Genomic DNA, 25,094 nt, shown 5'->3' with positions numbered 1-25,094 from the left:
TAAAAAAAATTCTCCTTTGAGTGTTATGTGGAAGGACTTTTTGACAGAAATGTATACATGTGTGTGCATGCAAGTGTGTCCATGCATGTATGGGTGTGTGTACATGTGTGTATGTGTGTGCACATGCATGTGTGTCCATGCATGTGTGTGAGCACGTGAGTGTGTGTGTGTGTGTGTATGTGAATACTTGGCACCATTCTACAAGCCTCTTACCTACTTCTCTTAAGGAAAAAGATGGCAGCTCATATACACTTGTCTCCTTTATATTTTTCTTGACTGTGATTTGTTGTTTTCTACTGTCTAGGTCGACACACGTATGTTTCATTCTGTGTACTTTCAGGAGCTTTCCCCTTTGTCCTGTTATTGTTGTATAATCCAACACATGAATCCGCACCTTTGCAGGTCTAATCCTTTTGTGTTTTCAGATCTTAGTATCCCCCTTCTGAAAAGGTCACCCTTTCTTTGGCCTGTCTTTTTAGTCTCTCTCTGTCTCCCCTCTTCTCCTCAGGCCATGTTTGCCAGCTACGTCCCTGAAATCATAGAGTTAATAGGAAACCGCAAGAAATACGGGGGCTCCTATAGCGCGGTTAGTGGAAGAAAGTAAGTATGCCAAGAGGTTTCGAGGCCTCCGCGGTGTAGGAGCCTCTCTGCATGCCATTTCTGTTTGGCTCTTGTTTCTTTGTCTCATGCATGTAGGCAATGTTTGCCCGCTACGTGCCCGAAATTGCTGCTCTCATCCTGAATCGGAATAAATTCGGCGGGACTTTTAACAAACATGGAGGCAGAAAGTAAGTCAGTTGTACCTGAGGACATGTGCTTAAGTGACTTGCAAAGTCCCTGCAACAGTGGCATTGAGTTAAGACCTTCCCTCTCTGTCCTGCCTACTTTTTTAATGAGGGAGGGTGCACATTCTACAGGAGAATGGTATCAGAGCATGGGAGATGGTTGGACCATCTTGAATTGGCCATTCACAATTTCTAAAAGATAACAGCAAATAAATTCAAAGGTGTCCATGTGCACCTGGAACCATACCTTATCATACCTTATCATACACACTAAGCTCATTTCATGAGCCTGTGATATGATCAGATTCTGGTCTCTGCAACTGAGGTCTCATGACCTCCTGGTAGTTTTGTCATGTGCACTAGAACTCCTTTCCCACTGTCCTTTGTGCCAAGCCCAGGCCAAGGTCTGGCTCATTCTTCTTACTAGAAATACCAGTGACTGCAAGGAAACCTTGTTGTTAAAGGGTTTCATTACACAGTGGAAATGCCAGGAAGTATTGCAGTTAGGGTGTCAGGGTGCCACAGGCAATTAGTGATGTGGTCTTTTGTTTGATTTCTCAACATGAAGGCTTTCTTCTTGGGAACTATTTAAGTTTTTGCTCAGGTGACTTTTTCAGCATCAGCATCATCAGTATCAATATCATCAACACCAATATCGGAGCATGAGTCTAGCAGGGACCAGAAGTTTTATTCTGATGTTGATGCTGGGACCTTGTTCTTCTGATCCTCTAACAGGGCCATCTCAATGGAGGAGCTAAGGCAGCAGGATGGGATGCTTGCAACTGTCTTAAAAGTCAATATGTACTTGCTTTGAAAGCTCTTGGGGGAGGGGCATTTGGCTTTGTTCTTAATTCAGAGTGTGATGTGCATAGAATAAAATGGTCAAGCATGCCATACACCCCTAGAATGTGCACTGATATACATACCAGGGACTGACATCTGCATCTCTATTAAAATGCAGAAAACAATCCCATTCATGCCAGTCCCCTGTCCCCTATCATGGAACCATTTAATCTTGTTACTTATTCTAACTGATTGCCAAATTATTACCTTAGTTTGGTGTTTAAGAAAACTGGAGCCTGGCCTGTAGGGCCGTCTCCCCGTGACTGCTCCTACCATCCTGACAGTTGGCCCTGCTGGATGGAGCCCAGTGAGCCTTGCTACTATTACTGAGTCCAACACATCCTGAGCTCAGGTGTCCAGTCCTCTGTTCAGAAAATGAGGAGGTGGAGAAAGGGCTCATTTCCTTGAACTATCCACAGGACAGCAGTTTCCTTTCACAGACACAAAGGACAGTGGGAAAAGAGGCCAGTTGGCACCTTCTCAGTAAGGCGGCATGTCTTTCCATCTCCCCCTATAGGCCTCTCCCCTTCCTATTATCTTAACAACCCTGGATGAGGTTAGAACCAAGCTGTTCTGATGTCTGGGCCATCGGTTGGTTCCAAAAGGCCAAATAAGTCCAAAGATTTTCCTGTGTCATTTATCTCAAGCCAAGAGGAAAACAGCTTCCTAATTCAGTGTGCCTTTAAGATATGGACAGATCTCTATAAAGCAGACGGCATCCCAAGAGTCCCAGGCCCTCATTAGAGCTGTCCCAGCCCATTGGTTTCAGCCAGCATCTCCTTATCCTTGTCCCCAATGAAGTCAATAAAATCAATTGCTTTGAAATCCAAGTTGAAAGTATTTCTTAACTCTAATTTCCAGGTGGGTTTTTTTTTTTCAGAGTGGTGTTTGTGACCCAATATGGGTGGGCTGTTGGCTGACAGAATTTTGTTGATGGGTGGCCCAAAATGAGGGTCTGAGACCAGCACTTTCTGGCCTGCCCTGATCTAGTCTGATCTGGTCAGGTTTAAAGTCTGGCATGTCCCCCCAAAGCCCCACCTGCTGAGAACTTCAAATCATGGGCCCTCCTCCAGTTTTATTCTGGCTCTGTAATCTGTTATCACCACTTTAAGACTATTTTCTCTCTCTCTCTCTCTCTCTCTCTCTCTCTCTCTCTCTCTCTCTCTCTCTCTCTCTCTCTCTCTCTCTTTCTCCCTTTTTCTCCTCTTCCCCACTGCCTCCCTTTCTCCCTCCCCCCCACCCCCGCTCCCTCCCTACTTCTCTGCCTCCCTCTGTCTCTGCCCCCACTCTCCTTTGTGAAAGTTCATTTTGCTTTTAATGTTCTCTTTTGGGTCTCCAAAGTCCCCAGACCCTGCGGGATATAGTGTACGTCCTGTCATCAACACCAGGGCAGTTCTCGTTACTTTATGCATTGTTTCCTGGTTCAAAAGCTAATTACCAAGTAGTTTAAAGAAGCCCTTGGTCACTTAGATCTTTCATCAGAAAATATAAGCTTGGGAAAGGAACGGTAATAAAGGGCCATTAGCACCCTTTGTTTGATGTTGGTTCTCCAGTCAGTAGAACAAGATTGATGAAATGTTATGTTTGGCCAAAATTTGAGTTTTCATTTGGAATTCAGTGTTGAGAGAATGGGCTGTCAGAATCAATAAGTTTCCTTTCACTTGGGATATGGGCATGTGGTAGTAATTAGCAATATAAGGTCTTTACTTGAGCAACGAAGCATGGATTCTGGCAGCAAACATAATGAGAAACTACAGTTGTTCTATTCCGAACGTCAAAAAGTTTCCAGATTAAATTAAATGCGTTTGCAAAAGGAAAGGGGCTTAACTTTGTTGAGAGCTGGAGTTTAGACTCTTAAAATAGCAGGCAGCACTTTGAGTTTTGGTGCATGCAAAAATGCATGTGCTGTTCTCATCCCCACATACATATACACTACTCCTCCCCCCCAGGACAGAATTCAGCAAATACCTAGAAAACAACTTAAATGTATACATACTTAAGAGATTTTTTTTGGTATGTGCATATTTTATTCAACAGTAACTACTCATAACAATACATTAACTTGTCAGACAACCGAATTTAATGTAATGTATGACCCACAAACTGCAGAGACACAAAAATATGAAATCCAAAGATCATTCAGGATGGAAAATCAGTATGATAGAACAACGTAAGGCTTGAAAGACACAACAGTCACTTACAGGTGTTGGAGAATATGGAGGACAGCCACATGTGGGTGTTGGAGCATATGGAGGTCCCCTCTGTCCACAGGAGTCAAGGGTCTATCGAAGGAGACCTCTTCACCCTTTTCATTATGTCATCTATCGCAGCAGTAGGTGTGGGTACCCATATATATGCCTGCTGCTGTGTCACATATTGGAACCCATAAGAATAGAGACCAAAGTATTAACAAAGAGTTCAATCAGGGACCAAGAAAATTATCCATGTTGGAAATATTGATGACAATTAGCCCCTCATGCTGAGACCATTAATCTTATTCAGTATAGTAGCCATCCTAGAGCCTATCCTGCTTCCCAAGGCCCTTGACTCCGCCTCCTTCCCTTCATGTACAATGAAAACTGCTCAGAGGTGGTGGAGGCATGTGGGGTACTGAGACTCCCATGGCCTTGGGGTTCTTGGTTTGCTGTCTTTTCCTCCCACAGCCTCTTAGGGTTTCCCCAGAGGTTTCTTCTCTGAGTGTAATTCATTCTACTCCTGGTTAGTTTATGAGAACTGACAAGATCATGCTCCAAGGTCATATGGCCAAGGGCCATGGAAAATAATTGACCACAGAGAGGAATCCATCAGCTGTAACCCCCTGGATAGAGAGAGCACAGCTGGGGAGCCATCCAGACCCTGTGTTTCCCGTGATGTGGCTTCAGCGGGTCCCAAACTGAGGTAGTTCTGGCCCAGGTGTTTGGGACAGAGAGAACAGAGTGGGTGTAGAGGGCTCCACAGATTTTTGGTAGCCAGAAGCTGAAAGAACATGTGGAGAGGAAGGAATAATAAAAGACAAGGGGTGGACAAAGGAGAACAGGAAACTGAGTGTAATTAGCATGGGAGGAAAATCTCTATGGTGACTTCCCCATTCTAGGGTGGGGAGTGGTTTCTACAGCCAAACCCATATCTTGCTCCCGAGCACTGAAGCCATCTCTCCAGCTTCAGTGTTAGTCTCTTATATACAAATACCATACTGTTTTATCTGGGTCAGTTTCAGGATTTGTTGGTTGGTCCATTTTGAGCTCTTGATTTTCAAGAGATAACAGTGTATTTATTTAAAGGACTCCATGTGTACCTGGGACCATATTTTCTACCCTCATCTGGACCCCATGCTCCAAGAACTCAGAGAATAGCTATATCTCCTTCATATTCTCCAACTTGCCAGGGCATTTCTCTCTGCCTGCTAGACATGGGACTGTATGCATATTCTTCTGATTTCTTATGATTGGGGCCTAGTTTAGCTATTTATTCAAAATAGACGGCTCTTCTCATTCATGTTCATGTTCTCTCTCTCTCTCTCTCTCTCTCTCTCTCTCTCTCTCTCTCTCTCCCCCTCTCCCTCTCCCTCTCCCTCTCCCTCTCCCTCTCTCTCTCTCTTTCCAACCCCCTTTCTCAGATCCCATGTGTTTCTTTATACCTACTTACTACCTTGGCTCAACATGGGCTGCCCCTCCATCTTCTCCCTACTTTCAGGTTTTACCCTGATTCCAGGCCATTTTTAAAGGCCATAATATGGTTATTTCCTCACAAAGATTCTTTTTATTTGCCCCCTCTTGGGGGTCTACCCTTGCTGAAAGAGAGTCACTATGTGCCATACCTTCATGTTTATTCATTCCACATGTGTTTATTGACTGCCTGCTCTGTGCCAGGCATCGGGGACAGATACATTCCAGCACACCTATTAAACCTTCCAGCCATACCACAGCTCTCGCTCTCTCTTGAGCTATCTGGCCACCTAAGTGGTTGGGAAGTTCAGCTTAAGAGCTTATTTAAACCTGCCTCAGATCCCAGGCAGTCTTCCTGCAATGTTGTGGCTGCTCTCAGCCTGGCCTCCAGTGTGCACGAGTGGGATGTGGGTTGATTCATGTGGTGTTATCTTGGCTTGATACCATGGGCCTGCTTTCCTTTCCTGTTTACGTGGGTCTCGGGTGACGCTCACTCTCACTTCTTCCAGGTCTGCAAGGGCTGGACTGCTCTTGGCAGGGATGTTTCCTATAAGATGTCATTTACGATTTCTCTGACTCAGACATCACTCAGGTTGAAATGGGACTGAAGTCTTGTATTTTACACAATCTTTGATCCCTTGTCAAGAAAGGCATTGAGCACTTCTCCTCTTGTAGCCCACGTGACTCCCCTGCAATATCTCAGGATTCCTAGATTTTAAAAACCATAAATTAGCAAATCATCAACATATCACCAGGGAGGTTCATCTGGTAGCGATTGTAGTCAGAAGGAAACATGGGCCCTAATAACTGATTTTCACAAAGATACAAAGAATTGTAGACAGACAGATATAGTAAATAGGAAGACAAATAGATAATTCAAGCTGACAGACCATCTTGAACTGATTAAGCATTCTGCTTTGATTAGCATTAAACTTTTTGTGGAAAGAGGTAAAAAAAAGGAAAAAAAAATGAGATTTCCCTTATACTTTGGGAAAATGACCCATGTTGACTCCTGAAATTGGGTACCAAGAAGTGGATCACAAAGCATTTGGCATTAGATGCCTCACATGATGTAGTGTCCCAGGTAGTCCTTTCCAATGGCAAGGGTCTTAGTGGGTGTGGCTATGGATACTTCCTTTCTGGCATCTGCTTTGGATCCTTCTACGGCACGTCTTCAGTCCTTTTCATACTTGAACATCTGAGAAGAGACTTGGCTGCACAGTCAATCAAACTCCAGATAATGTGGATCGGAGGAAGGCTTCCCCTCTGCCCCCTTCCCTGCTGTCTTTCTTCCCTTCCACACACTTAGCAGAACGTTCCACCTATTGTTCTCCAAACAAGAATAGAAATGTAGGTGGGAGATGAACTGGGTACCTTGGGGGGTGGGGGCGTAGTCAAGCATAGACTTTTGCTTTCAAATATTCTTACTTCCATTTACAAAGGAATTCTGATTATGAACTTTCTAATTATAATCCCGAAAGACTCTTTCTCCTCAGCCTCATGTTTGATGGAGTGAGTCCTTGCTGGGTAGATTTAGAATCCCAGGAACAAATGCAAGCATCCAAGACTAAGTTGCACCCTACTTTCATGTCTTCCTGACGTGCTATTCATTCTGATAGAAGTCTTTCCAGAGTTGTGACGAGCAGTTCCTCGTAGACTTGGGGTTCTTCCCACCACTGCTGTCACCATACTCTGAAAATAAAACAGCAAATGTTCTTACTGGCCAAGTCCAGCGTCTCTTTGTATTAAAATATCATAGACACCAATGCAGCATGAAGGCTGTGGAAATCTGACTCTGTTGCTGTCAGAGTTGAATCCCCATAAAGCACTGGTATGGCATGGCAGTGGCCTGCTCCCTCCCCTCCAGCCATGGAGACTTGCTCTGACTTCGGGCACTGATTGTCTCCTCTGTTCTATTTTAATAAGGAGATGTGGAAGCAGGTCAGAGGTACATGTATGCCATTCTAAGAAGTCTTACGATGCTTTTCAAAGATGCCAAAGGGTCATGCCAACTTGCATCTGAAGCAGATATAGGAAAACACCCATTCCAACACATTGACTCAACAATTATTTAAACCCTCCTGTGAGCCAGGAATTGTGCTGGACTCTGTGGCGAAGAGAAGGAGTAAGAGAATGTGATTGTTACTCTCCTGGAGAGTATGTGAGACCTTGTCCAATCAGAGCTACCCAGTGGCAGCTAAGTGGGAGCTTGGTTATGTAGTAACATTACCCCAGTGAATTGTTCTTTTGGCTGGAATTTGGTACAATAAAATCAGGAAGGTGTGAAATAATCATGAAGGCAAGAAGCACATTAGAGAGAGTGCTCCTAAGAGCACATGATAACTCAGATTGTTGAATCTACTCACTGGGACTGTTTAGGGCAGAGGTTAGAGCAGAAAGCCAGTGTGCCTAAAAATCTTGCAGATCTAATAAGCATCCCAGGAAAGAGGGCTGTAGAGACATTCAGGGGGGCTTGGGATCTGGTAGTAATATTGGGAAGTCTACTGCTTCCTAGGCCATACAGGTCTCCTTCTGTGGCATGTCATGCCTCAGCAGGCTTTTGAATCTATGACTCCTTCCAAATCCCCTGGGAGTTACAGATACTGGCATTCTATGGAGGCTGATGCCAGTAGAGATGCCCTTCACCATCAGATCGTTGCTACATCCTGCTTATGTCCTGATAAGCCCATTTCAATTGGAAAATAACCTGTACACAAAAGGCACTCAGTGTACTTAACTTATTGAGCATACTAGTTTAAACCTGCCTAGCTTAAAGTCTACATTAAAACATTAGTCTATAGTTGGGCAAGGCCATCTAACACAAATCCAGTGTTAGATAAACCTTGTAACTTGTTTACTGTCAAATTGAAATTGAACAGAATGGCTGTACAGGTAGCCTTTGGCATCAGTTAAGTAGAAAGCATCTATGTGGACCCTGCCTGTTTTGGAGAGCATCTGTATGTATTTTGAGTATGCTCAGAGAGAATGGCCAGTGACTTTTGCTGGCTGAAGCAGCACCCTTTGGGTCTAGTGGGCGATAAGGGGAGGATGCATCAGGCTATCACAATGAGACAGCCAGTCCCAGGAGCAGGCACAGGTCACATGACTTGACAAGTGTGTTAGGGAGAAAGATTGGACTCACCTTACAAATCAATAAATACCCTTCCCAAAGATAAAACTATATACATTTTACATGTTTGGAATCATTTTTTCCCAGTCCACCTTCATTCCGAAGGAGTGAAGCTGGCCTGTCTGGGTCAGCCTGTCTGGATGGAAAAGGTCACATCAAAGGTGTCCTACTCTATTGAGAATGGCTAAGGGTCACTGAGTCCCAAGTAATGAGATGAATGAAATGTAGAGGCCAGAGTATGATAGGAGACCCAAGGAAGAATCCGTGTAATTTGTGGTCACATCACCATTGTACGAGTACTTTTTAATAAGGCTGTCTATGGCTTGAGATGATGGCCCGTATGTAGAATGCTTGCTGTGCAAACATAAGGTCCTGAGTTTTAGGTCCCTAGAAAGTATATTTTAAAATCCAGACACAGGAGCACATACCCATAATCCCAAAGCTGGGGAGTCAGAAACACGTGGAATTCACTAGTTATCCAGCATAATCAAACCTGTGAGCTCCAGGTTGAGTGAGAGATCTCATTTCTGAAAATAAGGTAGAGAGTGATTGAGGAAGATGCCCAATGCTAACCTCTGGCTTCCATGTGCACATGTACCCACCTGTGCATGTCCAGATACAAATTCCCCTCTCTGAGAGGAAATAAAGGAGAAAAGACATAGCAAAGCGGCAGTGATGTGATAATACCTGAACACTGGAGATTTGTAAAAACTAAATGAGAAACTGAAGCAAAGGTCAACCAGTCTACTCTTAGGGAATCTAGGGTTGTAAGCAACAGAAATGATGATGCAGTTTAAAAAAACAAACAAACAAACAAACCAACAAAAACCACTAAAGTAACTTACAAAATCCAGGGGAAATCTGAAGAGCAAGGTCCCAGGAAGGATAGAAAACAGCCAGAAATGAGGCTCTGTGATCCAGGAAGCAGAAATTCATGTTCATTCATTACAGAATTTGGCCACTAGCAAGGTTTAACTCCTATCATTATCTCGAGCAATGATTAGGCTCACTTGGATATGGAAACTTGATTAGAGAAAACAAAACCATGTGTAACTAAAAGTGAGATGTTTTTGACAGAATGAATGGTGTATGCTTGATAGGTGGAACCCGCATATGCTAAGGATCTCTTCGTCAAGTCTTGGATTGATAGTCCATGGAGGTTACAAGCTACAAGAGATGTGTAGTCGTTCCTTACCCATAGACTGATTGTGATCCTGTGTCCTGTCTGATTATGGAGATCTTATTATGGTTTGGAATGGTGGCTTAGTTCTCAACTACAAATGACAAAGTGCATCAGTTTTGCAGGCCAAGTTCTGAGAAAGGGCTCCCCAGTCTCCTCTGCTGAGTCATTCAATGCTCAGCTCCCTGACCTTGGAGCTCTGCTTCATGAAGGTGCCTTTGCTGAGCTGTTTGGATCTGTTTGCTCCACTGTCTGCCCCATTTAGTGAAGCAGTAAAGCAGACTGCCTTTTCCAAAATACTCCTGTTGACAGCTGCATAAGACTATTGCTCCCTTCTCTTCCTCACCAGGAGGCAGATCACATTTCCTTCCTTTCTCATTAGCAAAACAGTAGATGTGGCCAAGAGTAGATGATCTTAGCCTTAAAGCTGCTGCTGCTTCCTCTTCTTCTTCTTCTTCTTCTTCTTCTTCTTCTTCTTCTTCTTCTTCTTCTTCTTCTTCTTCTTCTTCTTCTTCTTTTCTTTAAAGAGGAAAGAGCCCTGGATTTATTACATACCTCTTTTTATGGCAAAGTTATAATTATGTTGGTGTTAGAGGTACTCTTAGGACCCCAAACACAGAGTTGATCAATATCAGTACAGTCTGATCACAAAATAGTTGTATCATTTTACAAGTGTTAAATCTTCCACTTATACATAGGAAAAAAATTATTTATTTATTTATTTTTATTAGACATTTTCTTTATTTACATGTCATATGATATCTCCATTCCCAGTTAACTCTTCAAAAAAAAGGAAAAAATAAAATAAGGTAAAAATAAAAACAAACCCTTGTTCCCTGCCCCCTCCCCTCTCCCCCTGCTCACCACCCTATCCTCTCCTGATTACTGGCCCTGGCATTCCCCTACACTGGGGCATAGAACCTTCACAGAGCCAAGGGCCTCTCCTCCCATTGATGACCGACTAGGCAATCCTCTGCTATACATATGCTGCTGGAGCCATTAGTCCCATCATGTGTACTCTTTGGTTGGAGGTTTAGTCCCTGGGAGCTCTGAGGGTACTGGTTAGTTCATATTGTTGTTTGTCCTAAGGGACTGCAAACCCTTCAGCTCCTTGGGTCCTTCCTCTAGCTCTTTCATTGGGACCCTGTACTCAGTCATGGATGGCGGTGAGCCTCTACTTCTGTATTAGTCGGATATTGTCAGAGCCTCTCAGGAGACAGCTATATCAGGTTCCTATCAGCCAGCACTTGCTGGCATCCACAATAGTGTCTGGATTTGATGATTGAATGTGGGAAGGATTCCTAGGTGGAGCAGTCTCTGGAATGTCCTTACTTCAGTCTCTGCTCCATAGTTAGACTCTGCAACTCCTTCCATGGGTATTTTGTTCCCCATTTTAAGAAGGAATGAAGTATCCACACTTTGATCTTCCTTCTTCTAGAGTTTCTTGTGGTTTGTGGTTTGTAGTTTGTGTATTCTGATCTTTTAGGCTAATATCCACTTATCAGAGAGTGCATACCATGTGTGTTCTTTTGTGATTGGGTTACCTCACTCGGGATGATATTCTCCAGATCCATTCATTTCCCTAAGAATTTCATAAATTCATTGTTTTTAATAGCTGAGTAGTACTTCATTGTATAGATGTACCACATTTTCTGTATCCATTCCTCTTTTGAGAGGCATCTGGGTTGTTTCCAGTTTCTGGCTATTATAAATAAGCCTTAAAGCTTCTTAGAAACCCCTTCTCCTTTCCTTTCCTTTCCTTTCCTTTCCTTTCCTTTCCTTTCCTTTCCTTTCCTTTCCTCTCCTCTCCTCTCCTCTTCTCTCCTCTCCTCTCCTCTCTCTCTCCTTCTTTCTTCATTTTTCTTACAGGAAATAGTTATAGTCAGGCTGGGACTGTGGGCATGATAACTACTTGGTGATTTTGTTTTCATTTTTTGTTCCTTTATGGACTTGGGAGAAGATTTCAAGAGGCCGAGTTGGACAGCCATTCTTACAGTTTACTGTTAAAAATTGACCATGTTGCCTCTGGCTTAGTGTCCAAGCCAAGCATACTTTTTGCAACAAATATGTCTTGAAAGCAAATGGCATGTGTCTGTATGTGCATACTGAACTAGAGCTAGATTCTGGGGTAGGATGGGAAGATATGAACAGCAGGCTCTGGTCAATTTGCTTTGATTGTTGGTGACAGTCTTTCCCCATAGTCAAGACAGACTCCTGGGAACAGATTTTTTAATAAAGAAAAAAGAAAAAGATTCTTTAATAAAGAAAAGAAATGGATGAACTTTTTATTCCGCAATGGGGTCACAAGCCAGAAGGAGAGAACTCAATAGAAACTGTTCTGAAGGCACAACTCAAATCAGGGCCAGTTGCGTTAAGACAAAGCAGCCAGAAAGACATGGCTGGGTGATGTGAGAAGTGAAGCTCAGCTTTCATGAGAAAAGCTCAAGTTTAACACAGCAGGGCAAATATGAGCTTGGTACTGACTACCATGAGGGTTGCAGGGCCTCTAACCACCCAACTTCTGTGTAATGAAATGCTACCCATTCTTTTTGCCAATCACTCCTTAAAATCCAATCAACTCATGCCAAGGGCTACTAATGGTAGGAGGTGCTGGTAAGAGGTGGGGTGAGAAAGGCATGATTAGAAGGCTCAGCAGAAAGACAGAAGAGAGTCTAGCATATGTATTTGATATAAATATTATAGTTTCACAGAGACATCTAGATCAATACATGCCACATTTCATCTACATTTTGACAAAGTGAGTGCAATGTATTCAGAAAAAGCTGTATAGGATTTTCAATTTACTCCGTATGATTTATTGTGACAGGATGGCTATGGGTTTCTTAAGTTCTTTATACTTGTTCCAGTAAAAATGGATATAGTATCTTTAAAAATAAACAGCCCAGAGACATACATTTTATACTATCTTCCTAGTGCAAGGCCTGGCTAAGGAGAGATCTAAGACCTCCCTGACCTTGGAAGACCTGATTGTTGTCAGATTTGCCTCAGTCTTTGCTCAAGGTTTTGGGAGATTGAGGAAGGTGAGGGGGAAATCAATCAGGATGGGATTGCAGACGTATAGACTAGATAAAATGATGACAAGAAGTAGTGTATAGGCAGGAAGCAAGCACCCCATAGGGATTCATGAGGATCTGGTGGGTGAGGTCCTGTCAACCTCTTCACTTATATGGTGGCTGGCTCCAAGTCACAGAGGCCTGCTCTGCAGTCTCTGGTTAAGGTGTGACATAGACCCTCTGAGGTTAAGATATACCTGGACATATGAGTGAGGACCTATTGCCAATACCCTGTCACGGTGAAGTGTAGAATGTTTCAAAGGTAGTTAGATGTCAGAAATATTGCCCGGTGTGTGTGTGTGTGTGTGTGTGTGTGTGTGTGTGTGTGTGTGTGTAGAAAGTATAGATTTTTGTTCTCATCAAACTAAACTGACTCTCAATGACTCCCTGGTGGCCCATCATCAGAGCCCTGAAAAGCCCCATCCTCCTCTTATACCTCCTGCCCTAAGGCCACCCTAAAACACAGGCATGGAACCGGCTTCTGAAACAGGTTGCCACTCAACTCTGGAATGTTGGCCTTCCTGGCTCACCAGAACAAAAGTAGAGTGACCAAGGAGAACTTAGGTGACTGCATTCTAGAGGTAAAGGTGGCCAGTGGTCGAAGAAACACAGTCATTAATATTTGGTGATGAATGAAGACCTATGGCATAAGTGCCAGACCCCTGAGAGAGACCAGTGTAGTTACACATTGGTCTCTTAGGATGCAATCACACTCAACCACAAGATGCCTTAGTTGTTGCACAGCCAACCTATGCTACCCATCCCTAATTAGCCCATTGTCTAGGGCCCTTACTCAGTGCTGGTACTGGATGAATAACTTCCTTCCACAAAGTCATTTGCTACCATTGTGTTAATATTTAATACACTCCCTTGTACATCTGAGATGGATCTTTCATCTAAGCCATTAATATTATTTATGTTACCTTTGCCTCAGAAATATCTATTCATCCATCAAGCTTTGTCCCACCTACAAGTGTCAATCAGATTAAAGAAGAAATGGCTACTGATTTAGATCTGTTGTCTGTCTTCACAGTCCAAGTGGCCAGGGCCACATAGAATCCAGACATGAAGATTAATATTGGGCTCAAAGAACCAGAGCCACAGATGAAAATGGTTTAGTTCCTTTCAGTGTGACCCACTTAGGTAACTTTTGCTATAAATGGTGATCTCTTTGTTATACTTCAGATTCCTGGTCTGGAGGGAAAGTCCTCAGCTCCATAGGAAAGCAAAGTCTGGTCCAGATACTGGCATTACTTTTGTGGCCCCTTGTCTTCCAGAGTACAAGACTAAGTTTGGTTTAGAGTCTATACACAGTGGCCTTGGTAATTTCTATGTTCCTTATTTTGTTGTTGTTGTTGTTTGTTTCATTGAACCTTCTGGGCCAATTGAGCAGGTGTAGCCTAAACTAGAGATACTGAAAAGCTGTGATGTCTTCAGGGAATTTTGTCTTTGTCCACCTCATTCCCACAACAAACCTCTCCGAACTGCTAAGAACTCCTGCAGTACTCCTCCTCCATGCATTGGCCAATCCTACCCATCCTGACAGAGCAGAAGCTGATAGGTACTAACCCTCTACTGTCAGCTCCCTCCCCTTGAGCACTGAAGTCTCAACACCTGGGCTACCTCCCAAGTCAGTTACTTTTACTTCCGGTGAACTCATAAGAGATACATCTCACAGAAACAACTTCATAGGGGAGATCTAAAGATATGCTGATGGTAAGAACCAGCAGTTGTTTGAGGATTAGATGGAATTATACAAGCCACATGCTGTGTACTGATACAAAGATGTCACATAGTCCCTACCCTTTTAGAAGGCTGATGGTCCATTCATCTATTACCTTTCCAAGTAAATCCTGGAGATAACCTCAGGAATGAAGCACTCTTTACAGTGCCTGTATAGCTCTGAGTTGTTGCTCCTAAGATGAAAAATTGGTGAGCCCTGTCAAAGACTATGTAATTAATTAGTGTCTGACATCAGACTGTGAATCTCACTCGGCAGGTCTGTAGGTATTGTGGAAGGCAGCAGAGATTATTTGGACAGGAATCTTTAACCTTCCCCAAATCATGCCCTGTAAATATCCAATGCTTCCAAGGAGCCCATCCTCTGCTCTCAATCATAAACTATTTTCAGTCATATTGAATAGATGGGATAATATGTATCATGTTTCTTCTTTCTGAAACAATATTCCTCCCCAAACTACTGCCCTGCGGGATTATCTCCATTTGCCAACCTTTCCCCAGGCTCCCATAGGGAGTCTGGCACTTCCTCAGACTTGGGCCGCCAGGTCTGATCTTCCAGTACTGATACAGGGCTAGAGAGGCAGCATCTCCCCATCCATCAATTCTGACGACATTCAAACATTTTCAATATGTGGGCTCCCTGATAACTTCCATTGTATGGAAAACAAAATGGAGGGAAATGATTATTGGCACAAAGGGGGAACGGTCGTAAATCTTCAAATCAGATACAGGACAGATTGGAACAATATGGCTTCTTCAAGGTTGCCATGATAATGTACCTAATAACTCTCCCTGGGAAAAAAAGGCAATCTGCTTTCAATCAATCCCCTACCCCCAGTCCCCCTTTTCTTCTGAGCAAAAATACCAATTATGTTGAAGGAAGATTTTTTTTTCTTCCTTTTTTGATAAGGACTGCTCTCCACCCCAGAAATCATGCTATAGCTAAAAGATATATATTTTCAATTGTCTAGTATTGTATCAGACAGCTAGCACCAAATGAAAAAAAAGAAAAGTCAATCTTTTTACCCCCTTCCTCTCTCCTGCCAGCATTTGTCTACTTACTTCTTAAGAGAAGTGAAAGCTAATTAAAGGCTTAAGGGATAATATTGATTGCATTGGAATATATTTTATATGTACCCGGCACACTTTCAAATAATAGAACCATGACTTTTTCTAAAGCTAAATAAATCAGCTGGCTGAACCTTTGATTCAAGGGTGATGTGTTGGGGCAGAGCGCATCTCCTCCCCTTCCACTTCACACATATCTCTCTCAGGATGAATGATTTCAGAACAGCAACAGGGAAGGATGCTCACTCCATTCTTTGTGTATAGGACAGGAAGGGTGAATGTTCAGCTGTCTCAAGCCACCATTCATTTGAGTCTGGCCTTGAATAATAAGCAGGCATATTCCAGCATAGAACACTGAAGTTTGCAATATCTGAGACAGAGGCTGGCTAGGTGGAATGGACTTTTCAGCTTCCCCTTGTATGGACTGGAGTAAGTAGATGTCTGGGACATCCTCTCCTTGCCATCAAAGCGAGGAATTAGAGTTCTTCCTTACCTGGCTTGCTATCTCAGCCAAGACATAAACAGCCTCAACTGCAGAGATACCTGCAAGGTGGATTCCTGTTGGAGCTTTCTCCTTCCCAGTGTCTTTGTGCAGGTCATTAGAATGCACCAAGTAACCCTATTATCACTTGTGTGGAGTTGAAGTCAGGAGAGAAATACTCTTTCTTGGTCACTTTCTGACCATGCTTGTCAATTCAGAATCATAAATCTCATTCAGAACCTGCTTACACTTTGCCCATACATGCACTTATGCTACAAGAAACATTTTAAGATATGATAGAAATGGGGAAAAATACAAATAGTTTGTTTATTTTGTGAATTCAGTTATATAGTATATTTTGCAGTCAGAAAGGTTCAGTGATATGGAGGTTGGAGCATTAAGTTTGGATGAGTGGCTATGTGACCCTCCAACCTAGCAGGTGCTGTTGAGAGGGTAATATGATCATGTTAGGATGTCTCTTCTGAAGGACCCCACTTCACCTTCATGACCATGGCTTGCCTGATTGCTAAGTGCATCACCGTAACAATAACAGTCCATAATGGTAATATTATTAACTGTACTGCACATATTATTGATTTACTCTTTGTTCTGCACCATTATCCTTTCCCCAATGAGTATACTGCATTATTCTCACATCCTTAGTCAAGCACCAAATTACCACAAAAGGGCAGGCTCTTGTAATGACATCTAATGGGACATTGCATAAACCATCATCACCGCCACCTATAATAAGCTGCCTCCAGCCAATGAGCTTTCTGCCATATTACAATATGATCAGAGAAATAAAGGGCAAAGAACCTGGACATTCTGAATATTTCCTGGGAAATTGCCTTACTGCATGTTCACCACCTGACCTAGTCTTAAAATACACTAGAGATCTATTCTCTGTTACTGTCACCCTGAAGGGTAGAGTTGAGCCATTTATTACAGTGTCTTTGATAGAAGCCAATGCTTATAGCTCCATGGCCAAGCTTTAGCCTTTTGGTCTTGGGGCCAATTTTCAGATCATGATCTTGTGATTGAATATCATGAAGCAAATGTAAATGAGCCAAGGATACACTGATGTTAAGGTCACATTGGTTCAGGAAGAAATGTTGAAGAAGCTGCAGGTCTTAAATGCTCTGGAATGTGGATACCAAGAAGTGCATGCTGAAAGGAGCCTGATGGCTCTACCAGAGCCTTACAAATACAGAGGTGGATGTTAGCAGCCAACCACTGGACTGAGCTCAGGGTCCCTAATAGAGAAGTTAGAGAAAGGACTGAATGAAGGAGCTGAAAGGGTTTGCAACTCCACAGGAAGAACAACAATATCAACCAACCAGACCCCCCCACCCCCAGAATTCCCAAGGACTAAGATATCAACAAAGAAGTATACATGGCTCCAGCTTCACATGTAGCAGAGGATGCCCTTGTCTTACACCAATGGAAGGAGAGATCCTTGGTCCTATGAAGGCTCAATAGATGCCCCAGTGTAGGGGAATCGAGGGCAAGGAGGTGGAAATGAGTGGGTAGATGGAGGAACACCCTCATAGAAGCAAGGGGAAGGAGGATGTGATAGAGTGTTTCTGGAAGGGAGGGAAACCAGGAAAGGGGATAACATTTGAAATGTAAATAAAGAAAATGTCCAATAAATAAATAAAAAAAGGATCTCACTTCCTTGGGATGAAAGGATATTTCTAGAAGCAGAGTTCAAACCACTCTATAACAAAGCCAAAAAATTTCACATCCATTATATCTCTGGCTCCTGCCTATTAGAAGGGTCTTCAGGTGAATTAGTTTGGCTTGTGAGAGTCAACACCCAGAGGCAGCAGCCCTCTGGGTACACGGTCCCAGCAGCCAGCTTGATTGTCCATTCCATGGGCATCCCATCTCCATTTAGCCCTGAGTAATGCTCACTTACTGTAAAGTGTTACATGCCCCCATTGTTGGAGAAGTTATAGTGGAAAAATGCAAAATTTCCTTTTTACTGCTTATGGCTAGCCGAGCCTATAACGTGTCAAGCCGTACATTAGCCACCCTGATAAAAGTCCTCTTTCTTACACACAAAATCATCGTTTCAGCAAGATTTGTTATCTCATTACCTGATAAGCTGTATGTCATAAACCAAGACTGCTTCAGTAAATCTCCCAGGAGGACGCTTTGTGGGCAGAAAGGGGGAGATAGGAATCTGCAAGGGACTTGATAATGTAGCATTTAAGCACAAGCATAATGTCACTTATTGTTAAATGCATAAAACCACTTGGCCAAGTGGCTGGGCTTTTAATAGGATTTTGTGCAGCATCAGGTGAGCAGCCATATGCCTTTTTTCTCTCTCCAGGAGCCTCTGAGCAACTGTTAGTGATATCACTTTGCCTCATGACCCTCTGGGGATGGGTGCTGGGTTTACTGGGGCTGAGTGGGGAGATGTATAATGCTCTTGTAGCTGCCTTGGTTCCTCTGCTGATCAGGGACTGGAGTATGGGGTCATGTTGCTGGGTCTGGTTGGCTCTAACTGCTTTCTCCTGTACAGGCACATTGTGGTCTGTGGACACATTACTCTGGAGAGTGTCTCTAACTTCCTGAAGGACTTTCTGCACAAGGACCGGGATGATGTCAACGTGGAGATTGTCTTTCTTCACAAGTAAGAGCCTACTGCTGTCACCAGACCCCTCTACCTAAACTCATGCTTCACTCTGAGTGCCTGTAGGTATAGTGGAGATGGAGGTGGTTGGGAATTAGGGCAGGATTGAATAAGCTGTGATTGATCAATGCTAGCTTCTTAGGTAAGAGGTGGTTTTTCCAAAAGAATGGGGAGCTCAGTTTAGAACCCTTAGACCATGAAGCAACAGCCTAGTTAAGGGTTGAAAGCAAATTCCAGTAAGGCAGTCTAGAACTATATCTGAGTTTCTTTCTGAAAGATTTAACAGTGGAATTCACTAGTCATCGAAGTTACCCTGGCACCTTCCTCAACGTGGACCTATGCAATCAGCTGTGTCTGCCGAGCTGGGGTAGGATAATTAATATAACCATGTGGATACCCTACCACTGCAGGAGAGAGACAAGACAAGCAGGACAAGAGAAGAAGCAGGTTGACATAGTTTCTTCTCACACTGCTGTGACAAACCACCTGACAAAATAATTCAAAGAAAGAAAGAGAAAAAAAGAAAGGAAGAAAGAAAGAAAGAAAGAAAGAGAGAGAGAGGAATAAAGAAAGGTCTGTTTCTGTTTGCAGTCAGAGGATCTATAGAGACACAGTAGGAGAACATGCTGGTGAGAGTGTGAGGCAGCCCATCTGCATCTGCATTCGGGAAGCAGAGAGAGATGGATGCCTGTACTTAGTTGGCTTTCTCCTTTTGTATCTAGTCTGGGACCCCAGCCTATAGGATGGTGCTGCTATATTCATGGAGGATCTTCCCACCCCATCATCTAACCCAATATAGATCATCCTTTGTATAAATGTTCAGAGGTTTGTCTTCAGGTGATTCCAGACCCCACATGGTTGACAGTATTAAGTATCACACTGTGTATCATGAATATTGATACTGTTGTCCCAGAGTCTCCATCTGGCTCTATGCAGGTAGATTTCCATGTTCTCCATAAACATAGTACCCATTGCTTCTTTAGTCTTAATCCTCACTTAACCATGGACTAGGTGGGCAAGTTATTTCACTTCCCTGTGCCTCAGCTCCCACAACTATGAACAGAGGAGACAATTCTACCTCCTTGGACTATTGTAGTAACAATGAAATGAATCACTCCATGTGAAGTGTGCAGAGCCCAGTTAGATATGCAGGAAAGGCTCACTAAATGTCAGCTATTTTTATGAAAGAAAACCTTACTAGGCTATACAGTTGACTTAAGGACAGATTCCCTCTGTGTAAATATATTTACCATGGGCAGACTCTCGTTAAGGCATTAGCTTACTCAATTCTGGAGGCTGAGTTGTCCCACAATGTACCATCTACAAATTGAACTCCCCACTCATGATTCAATCTAAACTTAAAGACCTGAAGCAAAGGGAGGCAGTGATGGGAAATCCTAGTCCACAGAGAAGAATGGAAGGGATAAGATGTCATGGTGTAAGTATATAAAGACCAATGAACACTGATGCTACAGCTCTGAATTTCCCAGTGGTAACAAAGAAGAGGACACATCGTCCCTAATCTTTGCAAGGCCAGAGACCTCGTGGTTGGTTTTCAATGTAGTGGGTGATTCTGTTCTCTTAAATAAGTCTTTCATTTACATCAGGGAAGGAAGCTTCTCTGAAGGTCAGAGCCTTTGTTTACATCTTTATGTGGAAATTAAAACCAAGGGAGCCATGGAGTCTGAGATCCTTACTCTGTTGCTTTAACAGCTCTCTCTCTTCTGTCTCTTCAGCATCTCCCCTAACCTTGAGCTTGAGGCTCTGTTCAAACGGCATTTCACTCAGGTGGAGTTTTATCAGGGCTCTGTCCTCAATCCACATGATCTTGCCAGAGTCAAGGTAAGGAGAAACAAGTGTTTTCAATTCTTCAGGGGTAGGGCCATGGTTCCCAGGTAGGCAGACTTAGAGCTATCTCTTAACCATTAATGAGATAACTCAGATGTTACTAACTCTAGTACACTCATTCATTGGCCTCAAGATGTTGCCCTGCTGGGGACTCACTCTAGATCATCTATAACTATCTCACACTCAGGTTAGTCTTAACATAGAACCTAACTCTTCTGTTTTCTTCAAAACCAGCCATTCCCACTGTAGAACTTATTCAATCAGGGCCATCTCATCCCAGTAGTTTAGTGGGTACAGGCACTTGCTGCAAAGCCTGGTGGCCTGAGTTAGATCTCCAGGATCTACTTGGTAGGAGGAGAGATCTAACTCATACAACTGTCTTCTTGCTTTAATGCACACACACACACACACACACACACACACACACACACACAAATAAATGAGAAAGGAATAGGCATTTCCAAGAAATTATAGAAAGAAAAAAAATAAAGCTATAGTTACTGAAGACAAAATAGGGCTAAGAGCACAAACAGCTAAAAAAAATAACAAGACAACAGCAAAAGCACACACTTTTCAATAATAACATGAAATAAGAGTGCCTTCCACTCCACAGTTGAAGGACATAAATTAGGTGAGTAACTTAAGAAAAAAAAACCTATCTTTCTGTTGTCTGCACAAATCACATCCAACTTTCAAAGATGGCCACCACTTTAAAGTGAAAGAATAGAAAAACCATCCTAAGCCAAGAGGAGCAGGAAGCAAGCAGATGCCAATATCCTAATACCCCCAAAGTAGACTCCAAACTAAGATCAACCAGGAGAGACAAAGGAGGCCGCTTCATGCTAATCAAAGGGACAATTAACAAAGAAAATAGTATAATATTAAACATACATGCACCAAACTCTGGTACGCCCAATTTCATAAAGCATACAATTGGACTGAAATATACAGAATAACTCCAACACTATAACAATGGGTGATTTTAATACTCCACTTTCTCTAATAATAAATGAATGCAGAAAAATTTAAAGTTGAGATGGATTAAAAAAGCACTCACAACAGAACATGATGAATGATTAGCTTCCACCAGATTGAACTCAGTATGACTCCCAAATCTATTATTATATCTAAAAGAAAATTACAGAAAGCTGTAAAACATTTGACTATCCCTTTTTTAAAAACAGACTACCCATCAATTGGTGATAAGGTCATCATATTCTTCCTGGACCCCTCCAAGTAGGCCTCTTCTCTTAAAGTACATGCAAGGCTGTAGAAAAGAAAGGGACACAGGAAACCAACATCTGCCATTTTATCCATCTAATCCAGTTGTCAGAAGTGTGTACAACACTTGAAGTTCATTAATATTATGTGAACCCAAGGAAGGCTAAATGCTGACTGTGACCACCAAAGAGTTCTGTAATTGCTATAGCATCAAACATAGAAAATCTGAAAGGACTTGTGTAAAAGTCTTTACAATGTGTGGCATACCATTGAGGGAACCAGGGCCTTCCTAACAAATGCTGGGACAGACTAGGAAGTGTAACATTATGAGCAGAAGAAAGTGCAGACCCAGGTTAGCATGAGAATCCTCATGCTTATGAAGGCTAGTTCATCTTAATATTATCCAGACATGACCCAAGTCATAAGTACAAAGAAAATAGCTTTTGTTCACAGGCCTAATTTAAATGCAAGCAATTATTAGCACATCAAACTCATGGTCTGTCTACAGAACAAATCCCCTTTTGGCTCACATTAAGATAAGTCAGTAGGTTGCCTTTTGGATCCATCTGCAACTTATCATTTCATTTATGTAAATTATTTGCCTTTTGAATACCTGAGTAGCAATGAACAGAAAACAGCATAGAGCTGTTGTCTATTGAAGGCTCTGATTTCTCACTGGGACACATGGAATGAAAATGTGCATAAGGTTTGATGAAGGAATTTTTTTTAAAAAACATACTTGTTTTAATTTTAAGTGTATGAGTGCCATGCCTGCACGTGTGCACATGTACTGCCTCTTGCCTGAAGGCTACAGGTCAGAAGAAGGAGTCCTATGCCCTGGAACTGGAGTTATTAGTGTTGTGAGCTTCCATATGAGTGTTGGGAACTGAATTTACATCCTCTACAAGGGCCTCAAACATCCCTAATCACTGAAGATCCGACCTCTTGATGATTCAGTCCATGTTGTTGAATGTGCCACTCTTTTGTTCACATGCTTACCTCAGGGAAGGGGTTTAACCCAGCAACATCCACTTCCTGGCTGGAAAAATGAGGATGACAGCAAAAGACAGTTGAGAGAGGAAGTAGGGGTCAGATTGAAAAGCCCAATTAAGTAAATTTGAAGGAATTTGGCAAAGACGTCTGTAAGCAGCTAGGCCAAAGAACATAATTACTCAGGTTCAAGCTGGAATATGTATCCTTTAACAAGAACCTGACCTGCAACCTACACTTTTGACAAAACTATAATTTTCTCCTTCATATTTTTTCATTTCCTTGCAAAATACCAGGTTCTCTAAAATACTAGTACCAAAGAGAGACTGCAGTTGAGTGTAGCTATTCATATGTTTGTGTTTGTTATGATTTGTTTTCTTTTTGATCTCTCAGATAGAGTCAGCAGATGCATGCCTGATCCTTGCCAATAAGTACTGTGCTGACCCGGATGCAGAAGACGCCTCCAACATCATGAGGTAACCCAGGGAACCAGTGGGGAAGGTCTTGGACTGGTGTCCCCATAGCCTATATGCAACCTTTCTTTGGGTCTACAGAGGACTGTCTCTGTGGACCATCTTTCCTTCATGAACCGCCTAACAATGGCTCCTATACAGAGCTGGTAGAACTGAAGAGAGTGTTGGCATACAGGGTACCACCGACAGGAAGTTCAGACTTAGCAGATGCCATGCCTGATGCTGATAGCTCCTCTGGGGTTTCAGATTCCTAGAGAAAGAACTAGAAAAGGAAAGATAGCTGCAAGTCTGAATTAAAATTATATGCTCACAGGGCTGGGAGGACAGCCCAGCTGGTAAAGTGCTTGCTATAGAAGTGTAGGGGGTTGATTTTGAACCCCAGAACCAATTTTCTTTTTTTAAAGATGAAACTCGGTAACACCCTTGAGTCCAAGGAAGCAGAGACATTCAGATTCTTGGGACTCCCTGGCCAACTTGCCTAGCCTAATTAGGTGAGTTCTAGGTCACTGAGAGACCTGGCTCAAAAAGCCAAGGGGGTCCACATTTAAGGAACAACTCAGTGCCAACTTCTGCCTCCATATGGACTTACGCCCTCACATACAGATGCATACCCATAAAACCCTAATTTTTATAGTTTTTTAGTTTTTTATTAATTAATTTATTTTTTACATTCCACATTTTTTGAACACTCTATATTTTATTCCTCCTGCCCCATCCACCCTCTGACTGTTCCACATCCCATATCTCCTTCCCATCCCCTGTCTCCACATGGATGTCCCCACTCCCCAGCCCACCTGACCTCAAAACACCCTGGGGACTCCAGTCTCTTGAGAGTTAGGTGCATCATCGCTGATTGAACACAGACCCGGCAGTCCTTTACTGTATGTGTATTGGGGGGCCTCATATCAGCTAGTGTATGCTGCCTGGTTGGCAGTCCAGGGTTGGAGAGATTTTGGGGGTCCAGATTAATTGAGACTGCTGGTCCTCCTACAGGATCACTCTTCTCCTCAACTTCTTTCAGCCTTCCCAAATTCAACAACAGGGGTTAGCTGCTTCTGTCCATTGGTTGGGTGCAAATATCTGCATCTGACTCTTTCAGCTGCTTGTTGGGTCTTTCATAGGGCAGTCATGCTTGCTCCCTTTTTGTGAGCGCTCCATAGCCTCAGTAATAATGTGAGGCCTTAGGACCTCCCCTTGAGCTGAATCCCACTTTGGGCCTGTCGCTGGACCTTCTTTTCCTCAGGCTTCTCTACATTTCCATCCCTGTAATTCTTTCAGACAGGAACAATTATGGGTCAGAGTTTTGACTGTGGGATGGCAACCCCATCCCTCACTTGATGTCCTGTCTTCCTGCTGGAGGTAGGCTCTATAAGTTCCTACTCCCTACTACTGGACATTTCATCTAAGGTCCCTTCCTTTGAGTCCTGAGAGTGTCTCACCTCCCAGGTCTCAAAACTATGTTACCTGAAAGGAATTAGACCTAAGATGTCTTTACTTGAGATGGTCTTACCTCCAGCAGGTGTTTTGAAACATGTGGAGGTCTTTGCACTTGGCACAGCTAGCAGAGGGTATTGCTGGAACCCTGTGAATAGAGGCCAGGGATGCTGCCAAGCTTCCCATAATGCACAGCACATCCCCTATCTAGAAGACTATCTGACTCAAAATGATGATAGTGGAATATCTATTAGTGCTTCCCTCATGTGTCTGCATCAAGTTGATCATTACTGCCCTGAAAGCTATTGGTCAGTTAACTTGTCTCAGGTTCCCTAGATGAGTATTATGCAGTGGGTTTAACATTTGTATGAGTCTCTGAGATGCTGAATTACAGAGATTATTTCTTAATCCTATTTGGATTGGCCTCTCCTCCTCCTCCTCCTCCTCCTCTTCCTCCTCCTCCTCCTCCTCTTCCTTCTCCTCCTCTTCTTCTTCCTCCTCCTCCTCCTCCTCCTCCTCCT

General features: G+C 43.0%; 1 protein-coding gene across 33 annotated transcripts in view; it reads left to right on the top strand.

The window, feature by feature from the left end:
• The window catches only part of Kcnma1 (potassium calcium-activated channel subfamily M alpha 1), a 744,152-nt gene that overhangs the window by 492,129 nt on the left and 226,929 nt on the right, over nucleotides 1-25,094 (top strand). For 32 of the 33 annotated variants that reach the window (XM_031361079.1, XM_031361066.1, XM_031361082.1 and 29 more), the window contains exons 9-12: nucleotides 509-600; nucleotides 18,497-18,607; nucleotides 20,344-20,449; nucleotides 23,060-23,142. In XM_031361079.1, coding sequence (XP_031216939.1) covers nucleotides 509-600; nucleotides 18,497-18,607; nucleotides 20,344-20,449; nucleotides 23,060-23,142 — 392 coding nt within the window. Of the gene's footprint in view, nucleotides 1-508; nucleotides 601-696; nucleotides 789-18,496; nucleotides 18,608-20,343; nucleotides 20,450-23,059; nucleotides 23,143-25,094 lie in introns of all 33 variants that reach the window. The other variant, XM_031361086.1, reaches the window with a different exon arrangement.

This window comes from Mastomys coucha, unplaced genomic scaffold (genome assembly GCF_008632895.1).
Source record: "Mastomys coucha isolate ucsf_1 unplaced genomic scaffold, UCSF_Mcou_1 pScaffold9, whole genome shotgun sequence".
NCBI classification, from domain to species: Eukaryota; Metazoa; Chordata; class Mammalia; order Rodentia; family Muridae; genus Mastomys; species Mastomys coucha.
This window is presented reverse-complemented; position numbering and strand designations above follow the sequence as displayed.